Source organism: Staurois parvus, unplaced genomic scaffold (assembly GCF_062004578.1).
Source record: "Staurois parvus isolate SC_StPar_1 unplaced genomic scaffold, SC_StPar_1.0 ptg000826l, whole genome shotgun sequence".
NCBI classification, from domain to species: Eukaryota; Metazoa; Chordata; class Amphibia; order Anura; family Ranidae; genus Staurois; species Staurois parvus.
Genome location: NW_028318622.1, coordinates 1,222,999 through 1,240,714, shown reverse-complemented (window position 1 = coordinate 1,240,714; position 17,716 = coordinate 1,222,999). Strand labels below are relative to the sequence as shown.

Here is a 17,716-nt window from a genome sequence, read left to right as displayed (position 1 = left end):
CGGCTAAGTCCTCGCCGCCCCGGCTAAGTCCTCGCCGCCCCGGCTAAGTCCTCGCCGCCCCGGCTAAGTCCTCTCCACCCCGGCTAAGTCCTCGCCGCCCCGGCTAAGTCCTCATCTTCCCGGCTAAGTCCTCGCCGCCCCGGCTAAGTCCTCGCCGCCCCGGCTAAGTCCTCTCCACCCCGGCTAAGTCCTCGCCGCCCCGGCTAAATCCTCGCCGCCCCGGCTAAGTCCTCATCTTCCCGGCTAAGTCCTCGCCGCCCCGGCTAAGTCCTCGCCGCCCCGGCTAAGTCCTCTCCACCCCGGCTAAGTCCTCGCCGCCCCGGCTAAATCCTCGCCGCCCCGGCTAAGTCCTCATCTTCCCGGCTAAGTCCTCGCCGCCCCGGCTAAGTCCTCGCCGCCCCGGCTAAGTCCTCTCCGCCCCGGCTAAGTCCTCTCCGCCCCGGCTAAGTCCTCTCCGCCCCGGCTAAGTCCTCTCCGCCCCGGCTAAGTCCTCTCCGCCCCGGCTAAGTCCTCGCCGCCCCGGCTAAGTCCTCGCCGCCCCGGCTAAGTCCTCGTCGTCCCGGCTAAGTCCTCTCCGCCCCGGCTAAGTCCTCTCCGCCCCGGCTAAGTCCTCGCCGCCCCGGCTAAGTCCTCGCCGCCCCGGCTAAGTCCTCGTCGTCCCGGCTAAGTCCTCTCCGCCCCGGCTAAGTCCTCTCCGCCCCGGCTAAGTCCTCTCCGCCCCGGCTAAGTCCTCTCCGCCCCGGCTAAGTCCTCTCCGCCCCGGCTAAGTCCTCTCCGCCCCGGCTAAGTCCTCGTTGTCCCGGCTAAGTCCTCTCCGCCCCGGCTAAGTCCTCTCCGCCCCGGCTAAGTCCTCTCCGCCCCGGCTAAGTCCTCTCCGCCCCGGCTAAGTCCTCGTCGTCCCGGCTAAATCGCCGCCGCCCCGGCTAAGTCCTCTCCGCCCCGGCTAAGTCCTCTCCGCCCCGGCTAAGTCCTCTCCGCCCCGGCTAAGTCCTCTCCGCCCCGGCTAAGTCCTCTCCGCCCCGGCTAAGTCCTCTCCGCCCCGGCTAAGTCCTCGTTGTCCCGGCTAAGTCCTCTCCGCCCCGGCTAAGTCCTCTCCGCCCCGGCTAAGTCCTCTCCGCCCCGGCTAAGTCCTCTCCGCCCCGGCTAAGTCCTCGTCGTCCCGGCTAAATCGCCGCCGCCCCGGCTAAGTCCTCTCCGCCCCGGCTAAGTCCTCTCCGCCCAGGCTAAGTCCTCTCCGCCCCGGCTAAGTCCTCGTCGTCCCGGCTAAGTCCTCATGGTGCCGGCTAAGTCCTCGCCGCCCCCCTTTTTTTTCATTGATAACCGCTTAATATTCGTTATATTTACGGGAATCTGCTGACGCGATTCGGACGTGATGTGTGCGGCAGGCTGGGGGGGGGGGGGACCCTGAAGGCTTTCCTGTCAGGTCAGCAGCAGTGAACCGAATAAAAAGCACCTTGTTGGTTCCTATCTCAGGCTGAGTGTGAGTGAAAAACATACATTGGGGGGCTGGACAGAGGAGGGGGGTCCCGGCACTGCAAATTCCACAAACAAAACACTGACGTCCCAAAAAATGGAAGCCAACGTTTACATCCCCCCAAAAAATGGAAGCCAACTTTTACATCCCCCCAAAAAATGGAAGCCAACGTTTACATCCCCCCAAAAAATGGAGGCCAACTTTTACATCCCAAAAAACGAAAGCCATTTTTAGCATTTCAAAATGGAAACCAACTTTTACATCCCCCCCAAAAAATAGAAGACAACTTTTACCTCCCAAGAATAGAAGACAACTTTTACCTCCCAAAAATGGAATCCAACTTTTTCATCCCAAAAAATAGAAAATGGAAGCCGATGTTTACTTCCCAAACATGGAAGCCATCACCTGCCCAATGGGGGGACCCTCTTTGCCTTCTTTGGAGTTCGAGAAGTTGGGTGTTTCCATTGCATGGGCTGCCATTTGTTTTTTGGGGTACAGTGGGCAGCAAATTGTCCTTTATTAGGGTTTACATTCACCTCGGATTCTAGTCGGATACAGAAAAGCACCCAACAATGGCGTTCAGAATGGATTTAAGGGGTCTGTTTACACCATTGGCAATGCATTAGCCCACAAGTATAAGGGTTCATTCATTCGAGTGGCCGGGGGGTGGTAAAACTAGGTGGTTGAGCTGCAGTTTTACCGCCCCCAACCACCTAGGGCTGTACATACGTCAAAGCCTTTGCAAAAATGAAACAGCATGCTGCATTCAACGGGTGTTACTGCCACCCGGGTTCCACCAATGCAAGACTACGAGCCACGCTGCAACTGCATGCAATGCACATGTATGTGACACGGGAGTGCAGCATTTACAGGGTCATATCAGGAAGTGAGGACAGTCCTGCAAGGTGTGCTAATGGCTGTTGGAACATTGCATTGAGGTGCCAACGGGAATGAACATCACCACAACACCCGACACCTTGTGTTGCCAGGATGCAATAGTATCAGGGGCGGACTGACCATTCAAGGCACTGCCCGAGGGCCCGGGGTCAGTAGGGGGCCCCATGAAATGCCCCTGGTACCTTTTTATAGGCTTTTTTGGGTTTGCTATGAGTGTGGGCAAGGACACAGGGGCCCCATGATCCCCTATTGCCCGGGGGCCCCATGATCCCCTATTTCCCGGGGGCCCCATGAGTTGTCAGTCCGCCCCTCAATAGTATGGATGCGTTTTTAAATGCAACAAGTGACAGCGACTGAATTCTGCTCGGTATCCTGGGACATGGAGGAGCGTCACCAGGAGCCTATCAGGTGCATGGTCTTATAGGAGGAGAGAGCAGATGCCTCATCAGCCTGCTGCTTCTCCTTCACTGTCCAATCACAGGCAGGGAGGGGAGGTGCGGTGACTGAGCTATGACTGCAGTAAAGCAAACATCAGCCTGGCTGTGCTCTCTGGTAGGTCACAACTTCAAACCCTTTGGTGGCTGTCCTGTCTTTCATCCGTATGTTGAGCTCTTCAGACTTTGGCCTCCAAAACGCTGTGAGCTCACAACCAAGCTGCAAAGCCATGAGACACCCGCAGTCCTCCGACACGTCATAACGCACGTCATAATTAAAACATTCGTCCCAGAGACGGCGGTAAGTCCACCAGGAGGCTGCAGCCGGTGTATGTGAAGAGGCCCGGGTCAATAGGAGGCGACAGTCCTCTGCGTTGGGCCCTCCATGACCACCTTCATAAATGGCTTCCAGTCCCCCGACACTGAGCAACGGCCTGGTAGTTGGAGGAGTCCGGAGAAGGAAGTCGTATCCGTAATGAAAGGCGACGCTGAGTGACGACCTGGTAGTTGGAGGAGTCCGGAGAAGGAAGTCGTATCCGTAATGAAAGGCGACGCTGAGTGACGACCTGGTAGTTGGAGGAGTCCGGAGAAGGAAGTCGTATCCGTAATGAAAGGCGACGCTGAGTGACGGCCTGGTAGTTGGAGGAGTCCGGAGAAGGAAGTCGTATCCGTAATGAAGGGCGACGCTGAGTGACGGCCTGGTAGTTGGAGGAGTCCGGAGAAGGAAGCCGTATCCGTAATGAAGGGCGAGGCTGAGCGAAGGCCTGGTAGTTGGAGGAGTCCGGAGAAGGAAGCCGTATCCGTAATGAAGGGCGACGCTGAGCGAAGGCCTGGTAGTTGGAGGAGTCCGGAGAAGGAAGCCGTATCCGTAATGAAGGGCGACGCTGAGCGAAGGCCTGGTAGTTGGAGGAGTCCGGAGAAGGAAGCCGTATCCGTAATGAAGGGCGACGCTGAGCGAAGGCCTGGTAGTTGGAGGAGTCCGGAGAAGGAAGCCGTATCCGTAATGAAGGGCGAGGCTGAGCGAAGGCCTGGTAGTTGGAGGAGTCCGGAGAAGGAAGCCGTATCCGTAATGAAGGGCGACGCTGACGAAGGCCTGGTAGTTGGAGGAGTCCGGAGAAGGAAGCCGTATCCGTAATGAAGGGCGACGCTGAGCGAAGGCCTGGTAGTTGGAGGAGTCCGGAGAAGGAAGCCGTATCCGTAATGAAGGGCGACGCTGAGCGAAGGCCTGGTAATTGGAGGAGTCCGGAGAAGGAAGCCGTATTCGTAATGAAGGGCGACGCTGAGCGAAGGCCTGGTAATTGGAGGAGTCCGGAGAAGGAAGCCGTATCCGTAATGAAGGGCGACGCTGAGCGAAGGCCTGGTAATTGGAGGAGTCCGGAGAAGGAAGCCGTATCCGTAATGAAGGGCGACGCTGAGCGAAGGCCTGGTAGTTGGAGGAGTCCGGAGAAGGAAGCCGTATCTGTAATGAAGGGCGACGCTGAGTGACGGCCTGGTAGTTGGAGGAGTCTGGAGAAGGAAGCCGTATCCGTAATGAAAGGCGACGCTGAGTGACGGCCTGGTAGTTGGAGGAGTCCGGAGAAGGAAGCCGTATCCGTAATGATGGGCGACGCTGAGCGAAGGCCTGGTAGTTGGAGGAGTCCGGAGAAGGAAGCCGTATCCGTAATGAAGGGCGACGCTGAGCGAAGGCCTGGTAATTGGAGGAGTCCGGAGAAGGAAGCCGTATCCGTAATGAAAGGCGCTCCTTTATTGTTTGCTCTAATGACTGAAGGAGGAGCCGCTGTAATGAGCCGGACTCACCAGATCCGCATTTCTCCGCTTCTCCGGACTTTCTTCCCAGTTTCTTGTTGCTTCTCATGGAGCGCCAGAGTCGGGAATGTCGGGAACAGACGTGTAGATGCAGCCAGATGTGGATGTCAGAGCAGAACAATCCATTTCCAGGACTGCTGGAGGACCGCGGGGGAGGGGGGGTGTGGCCAAAAAAAATGGTAACGAATGTGACACTAAAGACAGAAATGAATGCGGTGCCATCAGTGGCGGGGGGTGCACGCCGGGTGACACCAATCCTAGGGACGCCCCTGAGAGCCAAACTCATCAACACAATGCTAAGAGGAGCCATCTGAGTCCCGGGATCTGATGGCATCACGCAGTCTCTGTATAGCAGAGCTCAGACTAGGAGAGGGAGGAGCAGTGTTGGTGTCAGGGAAGGAGCAGTGCCCAATTGTTGGTGTCAGGGGAGGAGCAGTGTTGGTGTCAGGGGAGGAGCAATGCCCAATTGTTGGTGTCAGGGGAGGAATGGGGCCCTGTGGTTGGTGTCAGTGGGGGGAATAGTGCCCCATTGTTGGTGTCAGGGCAGGAATGGGGCCCCGTGGTTGGTGTCAGTGGGGGGAATAGTGCCACATTGTTGGTGCCAGGGAAAGAATGTTGTCCCATTGTTGGTGTCAGAGGAGGAATAGTGCCCCATTGTTGGTGTCAGCGGGGGGGAATAGTGCTCTGTTGTTGGTGTCAGGGGAAGAATGTTGCCCCATTGTTGGTACATGTGTGTCTGCTGTGTACAATCATCAGACCATAACAGCCCGGAGTTTGTGATGAGAATGAGGACAGTTTGCAGGATAACACGCCATTGCCCCTGAAGTCACGGGACGGCGGAATGGACAAAATGATGACAAGCGCACTCTACTTCTGAACTCTCTCAGTCTCCCGCTGACAACCCCGGCGTCTCCCGCTGACAACCCCGGCGTCCCCCGCTGACAACCCCGGCGTCCCCCGCTGACAACCCCGGCGTCTTCCTCTGACAACCCCGGCGTCCCCCGCTGACAACCCCTGCGTCCCCCGCTGACAACCCCGGCGTCTTCCTTTGACAACCCCGGCGTCCCCCGCTGACAACCCCGGCGTCCCCCGCTGACAACCCCGGCGTCTTCCTCTGACAACCCCGGCGTCCCCCGCTGACAACCCCGGCGTCTTCCTCTGACAACCCCGGCGTCCCCCGCTGACAACCCCTGCGTCCCCCGCTGACAACCCCGGCGTCTTCCTTTGACAACCCCGGCGTCCCCCGCTGACAACCCCGGCGTCCCCCGCTGACAACCCCGGCGTCTTAATTTGACAACCCCGGCGTCCCCCGCTGACAACCCTGGCATCTTCCTCTGACAACCCCGGCGTCTTCCTCTGACAACCCCGGCGTCTCCCGCTGACAACCCCGGCGTCTCCCGCTGACAACCCCGGCGTCTTCCTCTGACAACCCCGGCGTCTCCCGCTGACAACCCCGGCGTCTTCCTCTGACAACCCCGGCGTCTCCCGCTGACAACCCCGGCGTCTCCCGCTGACAACCCCGGCGTCTCCCCTGACAACCCCGGCGTGACAACACCGGTGAGGGTTCGGAATGGAATCCTAGAAATGATAGTCAGAGGCCACGCTGAGATCTCCCAGTCCGGACGTTTCATGTAAGATCCACTTCTCCTCCTTTTAGATGTGAACCTCCCATCTGCGCCAGGCACGACCAATGAATGTGTGATGCGGGGGGGGGGGGAGGCATCCTGGGACCCCAGCTGTTGTGGAACTACAAGTCCCATGAGGCATTGCAAGACTCAGGTAGGACTCCCAGAGGCATGCTGGGATTTATAGTGTCAGCACAGCTGGAGCGCCAAGGTCGCTAACCCCCCGATCTATCCCAGGAGTGGCGTCCATCACCTCCCGTCATCAATCCGAAGCCTCTCCATGCTCAATGTACGGAGCCGATCTGATGGGCTCTGATGAAGAGGATTCCGCTCCTCGAAACGCGTCGGCCGTTCTCAAGCGTCCTGTGGCTTGTGGGCCCCATTTCAGACCCTGGACTATTGCCAGTCACGATATGTCTGTTTGCTACAATTTATTAGTTTTTATTGCGGTGATGCGCAGGGCTCGTGCGCCCCTTTCCTTTTCTCATTTTGTAGTTTGGTGAGGTCGTCCAGACTGGATCAGTGTCTCAGGGTGAAGGCCTCTCCTTGGTGTCAGTATAATGCCAGCAGGAACATACAGGGGCCCCGGCAGAACCCCCTCCCCCCTCCCCAACATTGAGCAATCTGCCAAAGCGTGTTGTAAGATAAGCAGACTCAGAATGAACAGGGTGCATGTCACCTGATCCCAGGCTGTTATGCCCACCACTCCATGCGTATGAGCCGCGTCATCCGTTCCCTTTCTGTGTGCAATCTGTTGTCATGTTGATGGAAATGTCGCAGCAGCTCGCCTTCTCACCCCTCCAATGCTCTCTCTTCTCTTCCAGACTTTCCATTACGCATCTCTGAGGGTCAAAACCAAAAAAAGATCAAAAGGTAAAACTCTGAAAACTGTTATTGATGTTCTCAGGAGCCGCCGTCGCATGTGTGCGCTGCAATGCAGGATCGCAGAAATCGCATGAAAAGAAGTTCCCATTATAATCGATGGAGCTCTTCTGTTCAGTGCGCTGCATTGGGGGGGGGGGGCATGAGGGCGGGGGCATGGGGGCGGGGCATTGCTGTTTTTGTTACTTTTTGGGGAATAGGAGAGTTGCATTACAGGCGGTGGTGACGCACGGAAAACACAAAATGCGCTTTAATCAAAGTGTTCCGCAAGTCACATGTCCATATTTCCAGCAAATGGAGGTCGGTGACAACGAACGCGTCAATCACACCTTGCGTCACGTTACATTTGGACGCAATCCATGAAAAACGCGCTAAACGCTCATACGCTTGGAGGAAAACGCATGGCGGGTTTTCTGATGCCGCGGTGTGAACGGCCATTACAGAGCGGGGCGATTTTTTGGATTTTTTTGTCTTTTTTGTGTAAGAAATATGAGGAACTCTAAATCCTTCAATTTTTAGTCATCTCTCCCATGGGGGGTGGGGGGGGGGGGGTGTTTACAGCTGTTTTTCATTCGTTTACATCCGTTCCTGGTCCACTGACACCCATTTTTCATCCATTTACATCCATTTTCATTTTGTTTTCATCTGTTTACATCTGTTTTTGGTCCATTTGCATCCATTTTTGGTCCATTTACATCCATTTTTGGTCCATTTATATCTCTTTTTTCATCAGTTTTTTCATCCGTTTACATTGGTTAACATCCATTTACATACGTTTTTCATCCGTTTACATTGGTTAACATCCATTTACATACGTTTTTCATCCGTTTACATTGGTTTACATCCATTTTTTCATCCATTTTTGGTCTGTTTACATCCATTTTTGATCCATTTTCATCAGTTTTTTCATCCGTTTACATCCATCTTTTATCCGTTTACATCTGTTTTTGGTCCATTTACTTAAATTTTTTCATCCGTTTACATTTGTTTAAATCCATTTACATCTGTTTTTTTTTCATTCCTTTACATTGGTTTACATCCATTTTTCATCCGTTTACATCAGTTTTTGGTCCATTTTCATTTGTTTTTCATCCGTTTACATCCATTTTTGCTCTGTTTACGGTCCATTTACATGTTTTTTTCATCCATTTTTTTCATCCGTTTACATTCAGTTAACATCTATTTTCATCCATTTACATCTGTTTTTGGTTCATTTTTATCCATTTACATCTGTTTTCCTCCATTTACATCAGTTTTTTTCATCCGTTTACATCCAGTTAACATCCATTTTCATTCGTTTGCATCCAGTTAACATCCATTTACATCAGTTTTTCATTCGTTTACTTCCGTTTTTTTCATCCATTTACATTGGTTTACATCCATTTTTCATCCATTTACATCTGTTTTTGGTTCGTTTTTAACCATTTACATCTGTTTTCATCCGTTTACATCCAGTTAACATCCATTTACATCAGTTTTTCATCCGTTTACTTTCATCCATTTACATTGGTTTACATCCATTTTTCATCCGTTTACATCTGTTTTCATCCATTTACATCTGTTTTTGGTTCGTTTTTATCCATTTACATCCGTTTACACACGGTTTTGGTCCATTTACATCCGTCAACATCCACTTTTCATCCATTCTGGGGGTTGTTTTGCGGATGTTAACAGATGCGGACATTAACGGATGTAAAAAGATGTTCATGCGTTTACATCCGCTACTCCATAGAAATACACGGGGGTCTGTTTTTCATCCGTAAACGGACAGATGAATACCGGGTATAGGGACCGCCCGGGGGGAGGGGCCTAAAAATGTCTTCTTCATAACTGACATGAAAGGAGAGACATGCGGCATGGACTTTGAGGTTTTCTCTGGTTGTGACAGGCGGGTCGCTGACCAGCGGCAGCAGACGGAGAATTTCCTGTAAGGACCTCGGACACGGCGACTGTGAGGGATGGCTCTGGAAGAAGAAGGACGCCAAGGGATACTTCACCCAGAAATGGAAGAAGTATTGGTTCATCCTGAAGGACTCCGCCCTCTACTGGTACACCAACCAGAACGTAAGTCGCCCCAAATGCATGTGTGTGCCGTGCTCTGTTGTGGGTTCAAGAGGGGGAGATACAATACCTCCTCACTGCCTGCTAAATGCAATCTGAAGTGTGATCAGCCCAATGCAAAGCGCTCTTCAGAGAGAAATGCCCAGAGAGATACAAAGTAACATTGTTTATAAACATCGATCAGACGGGAGATAGAGAGATACAAAGTAACATTGTTTATAAACATCGATCAGACGGGAGATGGAGAGATACAAAGTAACATTGTTTATAAACATCGATCAGACGGGGGATAGAGAGATACAAAGTATCATTGTTTATAAACATCGATCAGACGGGAGATAGAGATACAAAGTAACATTGTTTATAAACATCGATCAGACGGGAGATAGATACAAAGTAACATTGTTTATAAACATCGATCAGACGGGAGATAGATACAAAGTAACATTGTTTATAAACATCGATCAGACGGGAGATAGAGATACAAAGTAACATTGTTTATAAACATCGATCAGACGGGAGATAGAGATACAAAGTAACATTGTTTATAAACATCGATCAGACGGGAGATAGAGAGATACAAAGTATCATTGTTTATAAACATCGATCAGACGGGAGATGGAGAGATACAAAGTAACATTGTTTATAAACATCGATCAGACGGGAGATAGAGATACAAAGTAACATTGTTTATAAACATCGATCAGACGGGAGATGGAGAGATACAAAGTAACATTGTTTATAAACATCGATCAGACGGGAGGTGGAGAGATACAAAGTAACATTGTTTATAAACATCGATCAGACGGGAGATGGAGAGATACAAAGTATCATTGTTTATAAACATCGTTCAGATGGGAGAGAGAGATACAAAGTAACATTGTTTATAAACATCGATCAGACGGGAGAGAGAGATACAAAGTAACATTGTTTATAAACATCGATCAGACGGGAGGTAGAGAGATACAAAGTAACATTGTTTATAAACATCGATCAGACGGGAGAGAGAGATACAAAGTAACATTGTTTATAAACATCGATCAGACGGGAGAGAGAGATACAAAGTAACATTGTTTATAAACATCGATCAGACGGGAGATGGAGATACAAAGTAACATTGTTTATAAACATCGATCAGACGGGAGGTAGAGAGATACAAAGTAACATTGTTTATAAACATCGATCAGACGGGAGATGGAGAGATACAAAGTAACATTGTTTATAAACATCGATCAGACGGGAGATAAAGAGATACAAAGTAACATTGTTTATAAACATCGATCAGACGGGAGATAGAGATACAAAGTAACATTGTTTATAAACATCGATCAGACGGGAGATAGAGATACAAAGTAACATTGTTTATAAACATCGATCAGACGGGAGATAGAGAGATACAAAGTATCATTGTTTATAAACATCGATCAGACGGGAGATGGAGAGATACAAAGTAACATTGTTTATAAACATCGATCAGACGGGAGATAGAGAGATACAAAGTATCATTGTTTATAAACATCGATCAGACGGGAGATAGAGAGATACAAAGTATCATTGTTTATAAACATCGATCAGATGGGAGATAGAGAGATACAAAGTATCATTGTTTATAAACATCGATCAGACGGGAGATAGAGAGATACAAAGTATCATTGTTTATAAACATCGATCAGACGGGAGATAGAGATACAAAGTAACATTGTTTATAAACATCGATCAGACGGGAGATGGAGAGATACAAAGTAACATTGTTTATAAACATCGATCAGACGGGAGATAGAGAGATACAAAGTAACATTGTTTATAAACATCGATCAGATGGGAGATAGAGATACAAAGTAACATTGTTTATAAACATCGATCAGACGGGAGATGGAGAGATACAAAGTAACATTGTTTATAAACATCGATCAGACGGGAGGTGGAGAGATACAAAGTAACATTGTTTATAAACATCGATCAGACGGGAGATGGAGAGATACAAAGTATCATTGTTTATAAACATCGTTCAGACGGGAGGTAGAGAGATACAAAGTAACATTGTTTATAAACATCGATCAGACGGGAGAGAGAGATACAAAGTAACATTGTTTATAAACATCGATCAGACGGGAGATGGAGATACAAAGTAACATTGTTTATAAACATCGATCAGACGGGAGAGAGAGATACAAAGTAACATTGTTTATAAACATCGATCAGACGGGAGATGGAGATACAAAGTAACATTGTTTATAAACATCGATCAGACGGGAGATAGAGATACAAAGTAACATTGTTTATAAACATCGATCAGACGGGAGGTAGAGAGATACAAAGTAACATTGTTTATAAACATCGATCAGACGGGAGATGGAGAGATACAAAGTAACATTGTTTATAAACATCGATCAGACGGGAGATAGAGAGATACAAAGTAACATTGTTTATAAACATCGATCAGACGGGGGATGGAGAGATACAAAGTAACATTGTTTATAAACATCGATCAGACGGGAGATAGAGAGATACAAAGTAACATTGTTTATAAACATCGATCAGACGGGAGATGGAGATACAAAGTAACATTGTTTATAAACATCGATCAGACGGAGATGGAGAGATACAAAGTAACATTGTTTATAAACATCGATCAGACGGGAGATAGAGAGATACAAAGTAACATTGTTTATAAACATCGATCAGACGGGAGATGGAGATACAAAGTAACATTGTTTATAAACATCGATCGGACTGTAGGTATTTCCTGACAAAACTGAAGACATCTGTCTGATGTCATGTGAGAAGAGGTCCACTACAGCCATCTGATTGGTTGCTGAGATAGCACAGACAGTGCCCCCGGGTGTGTCCCCGGCCACTCTGACAGGCAGGGATCAGCCCCCCATGGACCGGAGAGCTGACAATCTATTTCCTATTTGCAGGATGAGAAGGCGGAGGGGTTCATCAGCCTCCCAGAATTCAGGATAGATCGCGCCATTGAATGCCGGAGGAAACAGTAAGTAGACAGACGTTCTGCTGCTTCCATCACCCGCATACAGCAGGGTGCAGGGACGTCCCTCAGCGGGATGGGGGATGGGAAGGGGGCGGGGACATAATTACAGGAGATAACTGATATCATTGAGATTCGGGATCTATATATTGATCTGTAGTTTACCATCCAGGAGGGGGAGGTGCAGTCTCAGTCTCTATTGTGAGTGTGTGTGACGGGAGCGACTTTTGGGGGTGGGGGGACCCCTGTATCATCTCCCCAAATCATTATGTTTAACCCCCCCTGTGCCTGTTTAAGGGTACAGGGTGTGTATGTGAATGTCCCAGTCTTGTGTATTTGTGTGTTCCTTTGTCTAGTCCACATGGCTGTCCATTGTTTGTTTGCCATGTGCTCCCCCCCATGGTGCTGTGCCTTCCTGTCCAGCCAACTATTATGGGATGTACTGTTTGTGTATTGGTGTGGGGGTTGGTCAATATCCTTTGCCATGTGTTTCATCCCATTGTTCTGTGTCTTGGGTTGGTTGGGGTGGTTCCCTGTAGCCCTTCCCACTGATAGGGCGGGCTGATGAGGTGTTTCCTGTTCCTGGTTGTGTTTCCCCGCCCTCTGTATATATTCTGTGTTTTGTGTTAAAATAAAGAGTTGGCTTTCTGTCTTAAGAAGAGCTGGGTGCTGTCTATTTCCTGAGGGATTTCAGGGTGTGGTCCGTGGATGGTGTTCGGACAGGGGAAGTTGTGCTATAACGGAAAAACTCAGTGCGGTCTGGGTTCCGGTTCCGTTACAGTGTGCAAGGATTATATCAGCAGTATATACAGAGAATGTGGCCTCCGCGGGGGTGTGGCCACTGTCATTCAGCAGAGCAAGGCTGGGGGGGAGGGGTGGCCATTGTCATTCAGCAGGGCTGGGTGTGGCCGCTGTCATTCAGCAGAGCAGGGCTACATGGGGGTGAGGCTGCGGTTATTCAGCAGGGCAGGGCAGGGGTGTGGCTGTTGTTATTCAGTAGCAGAGGGGCTGGGCAGGGGTGTGGCGGCTGTTATTCAGTAGCGCAGGGCTGGGCAGGGGTGTGGCTGTTGTTATTCAGTAGCGCAGGGGCTGGGCAAGGGTGTGGCTGCCGTTACTCAGTAGAGCAGGGGCTGGGCAGGGGTGTGGCTGCTGTTCAGTAGCGCAGGGGCTGGGCAAGGATGTGGCTACTGTTATTCAGTAGTACAGGGGCTGGGCAGGGGTGTGGCTGTTATTCAGTGGCGCATGGGCAGGGCAGGGGTGTGGCTGCTGTTATTCAGCAGCGCAGGGGCTGGGCAGGGGTGTGGTTGCTGTTGTTCAGTAGCGCAGGGGTGTGGCTGCTGTTCAGTAGTACAGGGGCTGGGCAGGGGTGTCGCTGCTGTTATTCAGTAGTGCAGGGGTGTGGCTGCTGTTCAGTAGTGCAGGGGCTGGGCAGGGGTGTGGCTGCTGTTATTCAGTAGCGCAGGGGCTGGGCAGGGGTGTGGCTGCTGGTATTCAGTAGTGCAGGGGCGGGGCAGGGGTGTGGCTGCTGTTCAGTAGCGCAGGGGCGAGGCAGGGGTGTGGCTGCTGTTATTCAGTAGCGCAGGGGTGTGGCTGCTGTTCAGTAGTACAGGGGCTGGGCAGGGGTGTGGCTGCTGTTCAGTAGTGCAGGGGCTGGGCAGGGGTGTTGCTTCTGTTATTCAGTAGCACAGGGCAGGGATGTGGCTGCTGTTATTCAGTAGCGCAGGGGCTGGGCAGGGGTGTGACTGCTGGTATTCAGTAGTGCAGGGGCGGGGCAGGGGTGTGGCTGCTGTTCAGTAGCGCAGGGGCGAGGCAGGGGTGTGGCTGCTGTTATTCAGTAGCGCGGGGGAGGGGTGTGGCTGCTGTTATTCAGTAGCGCGGGGGAGGGGTGTGGCTGCTGTTTTTCAGTAGCGCGGGGGAGGGGTGTGGCTGCTGTTCAGTAGCGCAGGGGCGGGGAGGGGTGTGGCTGCTGTTATTCAGTAGTGCAGGGGCGGGGCAGCACTGAGCTGCTTTTGCTCTTTCTGGGTGTAGATTGGAAGGTGAATTGGCGGGATCACCGGGCCATTGTTGGGGGCTTCCTATAGAAAGAACTCTGTGACGGCCCCCGGGACAGCTTGGGGGTCTTCATCTTAGGGGGTCACATGACCCGGTACAATGACAAGGTCACCTGCGATGTCGCAGCCAATGAGATGTCGTCGTGTAGAAAACTTTGAAGATTCCTTTTGAACGTTGAGAATGAGAACCGTTTTGTGTTTCCTCCGCAGCGCCTTCAAAGCGTGTCATCCGAAGATCAAGAGCTTCTTCTTTGCGACAGACTGCCTGGAGGAGATGAACAGGTAGGATGAGACGGCGTGCTAATGGATCAATACTCGCTCTCTGTGCGCGTCACGCCGCGTTACGCCACTCAGGCTTGTAGAACATCGCCCTGGCAGCTGTCCGTGGTGGGGGAGGGGACTCCTTGGGATTTGTCTTCCCGTTGTGGATGTACAGAAAAACAACGGAACGTTCAGGAAAACGCATTTATTTCTGTGCCGAGCCCCGCCTCCATCATTCCCTTGTCTGCAGGAGGAAATCGGCAACCAAAGCTGTCCCGGAGATGCAGACACTGACTCTGCCTAGGCTGAAATGATGTCATCCGTCTGCTGCAAGCAGGAGGAGGCATTTCCTCAGTCTCCTCCCCCAGTGATCAGACTGTACATTGTAATTTTGTAGAAGGAGGAGGAGTCATTTCCTCAGTCTCCTCCCCCAGTGATCAGACTGTACATTGTAACTTTGTAGAAGGAGGAGGGGTCATTTCCTCAGTCTTCCCTCCCCCAGTGATCAGATTGTACATTGTAACTTTGTAGAAGGAGGATTAGGCGGCATTTCCTCAGTCTCCCCTCCCCCAGTGATCAGACTGTACATTGTAACTTTGTAGAAGGAGGAGGAGGTGTTTCCTCAGTCTCCTCCCCCAGTGATCAGACTGTACATTGTAACTTTGTAGAAGTAGGAGGAGGCGGCATTTCCTCAGTCTCCTCCCCCAGTGATCAGACTGTACATTGTAACTTTGTAGAAGGAGGAGGAGGCGTTTCCTCAGTCTCCCCTCCCCCTATTAGGAGGTGTTTCCTCAGTCTCCCCTCCCCCTAGGAGGAGGCGTTTCCTCAGTCTCCCCTCCCCCAGTGATCAGACTGTACATTGTAACTTTGTAGCAGGTCACGAGGGGAGAGGATGCAGCAGGGGCTGATCTGTGTCAGACATTTGTGAACACAACCATCAGCAGCAGCGGATTTACTGCGAGGCAAACAAAACGTTTGCCCAGGGCAGTGATTTTCAGGGGACAGCACCCCCCCACCCCCCCCCGCTGACAGCGTCTTCCCCAACAAGAACTCCAAGCTCCCTGTTGAACAAAGCCTCGGTCTGTGTCTGGTTGTTTCTCCCCCCATTTTCTTCATCAGAGGTTGGAGTTTCTGGAACATGAAGACGTCTCTGAGCTGTGATGTGAGGACAGCGCCTCCACCAGGCCGTCCCGGGATGTACTCCTCCTCCAGCACTGTGGCATCTCACAATGAATTGGTGTCAGCTTCCGTAATGTGTACCTAGCCCCCCCCCCCACCCCACCCCACCAATAAAATATTTTTGATAGGTAGCTCCTCCTACTTCCACAGTTGTGGGCTGGGCCATAATTCAGGGATATGTGGGGATATTGCGGGGTGGGCGGCGGCTCTGGTGAATATTTTTGGGACTCAGAAGTAGCCATGATTTTCCTGCAGGATGATCCACGTGATGTATGAATATTCCCCGTATTGGACGCCGCCCTCCGCCGCCATGTGTGGTGGAAATCGCTAAAATCGCTGAAACCATTTCCCATCTACTTTGCAGCGTCCCCCCTCCCCCTCCCCCTCCATCTCTTGTGTTGTTCCCGGAGGGTGTCAGAGAGTCGGTTGTATTGCAGACGACACGGCTGTCACTTAGTGGCGTGTGATATCCGTGTGGTGCGGCGGCGGTGTCATCGCAGGATAGGCGACACTTCGGTGATTGTCATCTAGTATTGTGTCTGTGACATCCTCGCTAACAGGACGGCCTCCTGGGAAAGTGCGCGACGCGTGCGATGAATCCGCGGCAAAAACAGGACAAAAGAGCGCTCTGAGGATGCGAAGAACACTGAACACGCCTCCCTGCGAACACCGCACACGCCTCCCTGCGAGCACCGCACACACCTCTCTGCGAGCACCGCACACGCCTCTCTGCGAGCACCGCACACGCCTCCCTGCGAGCACCGCACACGCCTCTCTGCGAGCACCAAACACGCCTCTCTGCGAGCACCAAACACGCCTCCCTCCGAGCACCAAACACGCCTCCCTGCGAGCACCGCACACGCCTCCCTGCGAGCACCGCACACGCCTCTCTGCGAGCACCGCACACGCCTCCCTGCGAGCACCAAACACGCCTCCCTGCGAGCACCGCACACGCCTCTCTGCGAGCACCGCACACGCCTCCCTGCGAGCACCGAACACGCCTCCCTGCGAACATCGCACACGCCTCCCTGCGAGCATCAAACACGCCTCCCTGCGAACACCGCACACGCCTCCCTGCGAGCACCGCACACGCCTCCCTGCGAGCACCGCACACGCCTCCCTGCGAGCACCGCACACGCCTCCCTGCGAGCACCGCACACGCCTCCCTGCGAGCACAGCACACGCCTCCCTGCGAGCACCGCACACGCCTCCCTGCGAGCACCGAACACGCCTCCCTGCGAGCACCGCACACGCCTCCCTGCGAGCACCGCACACGCCTCCCTGCGAGCACCGCACACGCCTCCCTGAGAGCACCGCACACGCCTCTCTGCGAGCACCAAACACTGCTCCCTGCGAGCACCGCACACGCCTCCCTGCGAGCACCGCACACGCCTCCCTGCGAGCACCAAACACGCCTCCCTGCGAGCACCGCACACGCCTCCCTGCGAGCACCGAACACAGAGAGTGAGGAGAGGATACGTTGTTGCAGCGAGGAGAGGATACGTTGTTGCAGCGAGGAGAGGATACGTTGTTGCTGCGAGGAGAGGATACGTTGTTGCAGCGAGGAGAGGATACGTTGTTGCTGCGAAGACAGGATACGTTGTTGCTGCGAGGAGAGGATACGTTGTTGCTGCGAAGACAGAATACATTGTTGCTGTGAGGAGAGGATACGTTGTTGCTGCGAAAACAGGATACATTGTTGCTGTGAGGAGAGGATACGTTGTTGCTGTGAAGACAGGATACGTTGTTGCTGCGAGGAGAGGATACGTTGTTGCAGCGAGGAGAGGATACGTTGTTGCTGCGAAGACAGGATACGTTGTTGCTGCGAGGAGAGGATACGTTGTTGCTGCGAAGACAGAATACATTGTTGCTGTGAGGAGAGGATACGTTGTTGCTGCGAAAACAGGATACATTGTTGCTGCGAGGAGAGGATACGTTGTTGCTGCGAGGAGAGGATACGTTGTTGCTGCGAAGACAGGATACGTTGTTGCTGCGAGGAGAGGATACGTTGTTGCTGCGAAGACAGAATACATTGTTGCTGTGAGGAGAGGATACGT

At 52.1% G+C, this 17,716-nt stretch overlaps 1 protein-coding gene across 1 annotated transcript in view; it reads left to right on the top strand.

Moving 5' to 3' along the window:
* The window catches only part of LOC149443918 (connector enhancer of kinase suppressor of ras 2-like), a 181,954-nt gene that overhangs the window by 118,605 nt on the left and 45,633 nt on the right, over positions 1-17,716 (top strand). Inside the window, 4 exon segments of the mRNA XM_089655138.1 lie at positions 7,061-7,109; positions 9,007-9,182; positions 12,101-12,174; positions 14,430-14,501. Coding sequence (XP_089511264.1) covers positions 7,061-7,109; positions 9,007-9,182; positions 12,101-12,174; positions 14,430-14,501 — 371 coding nt within the window.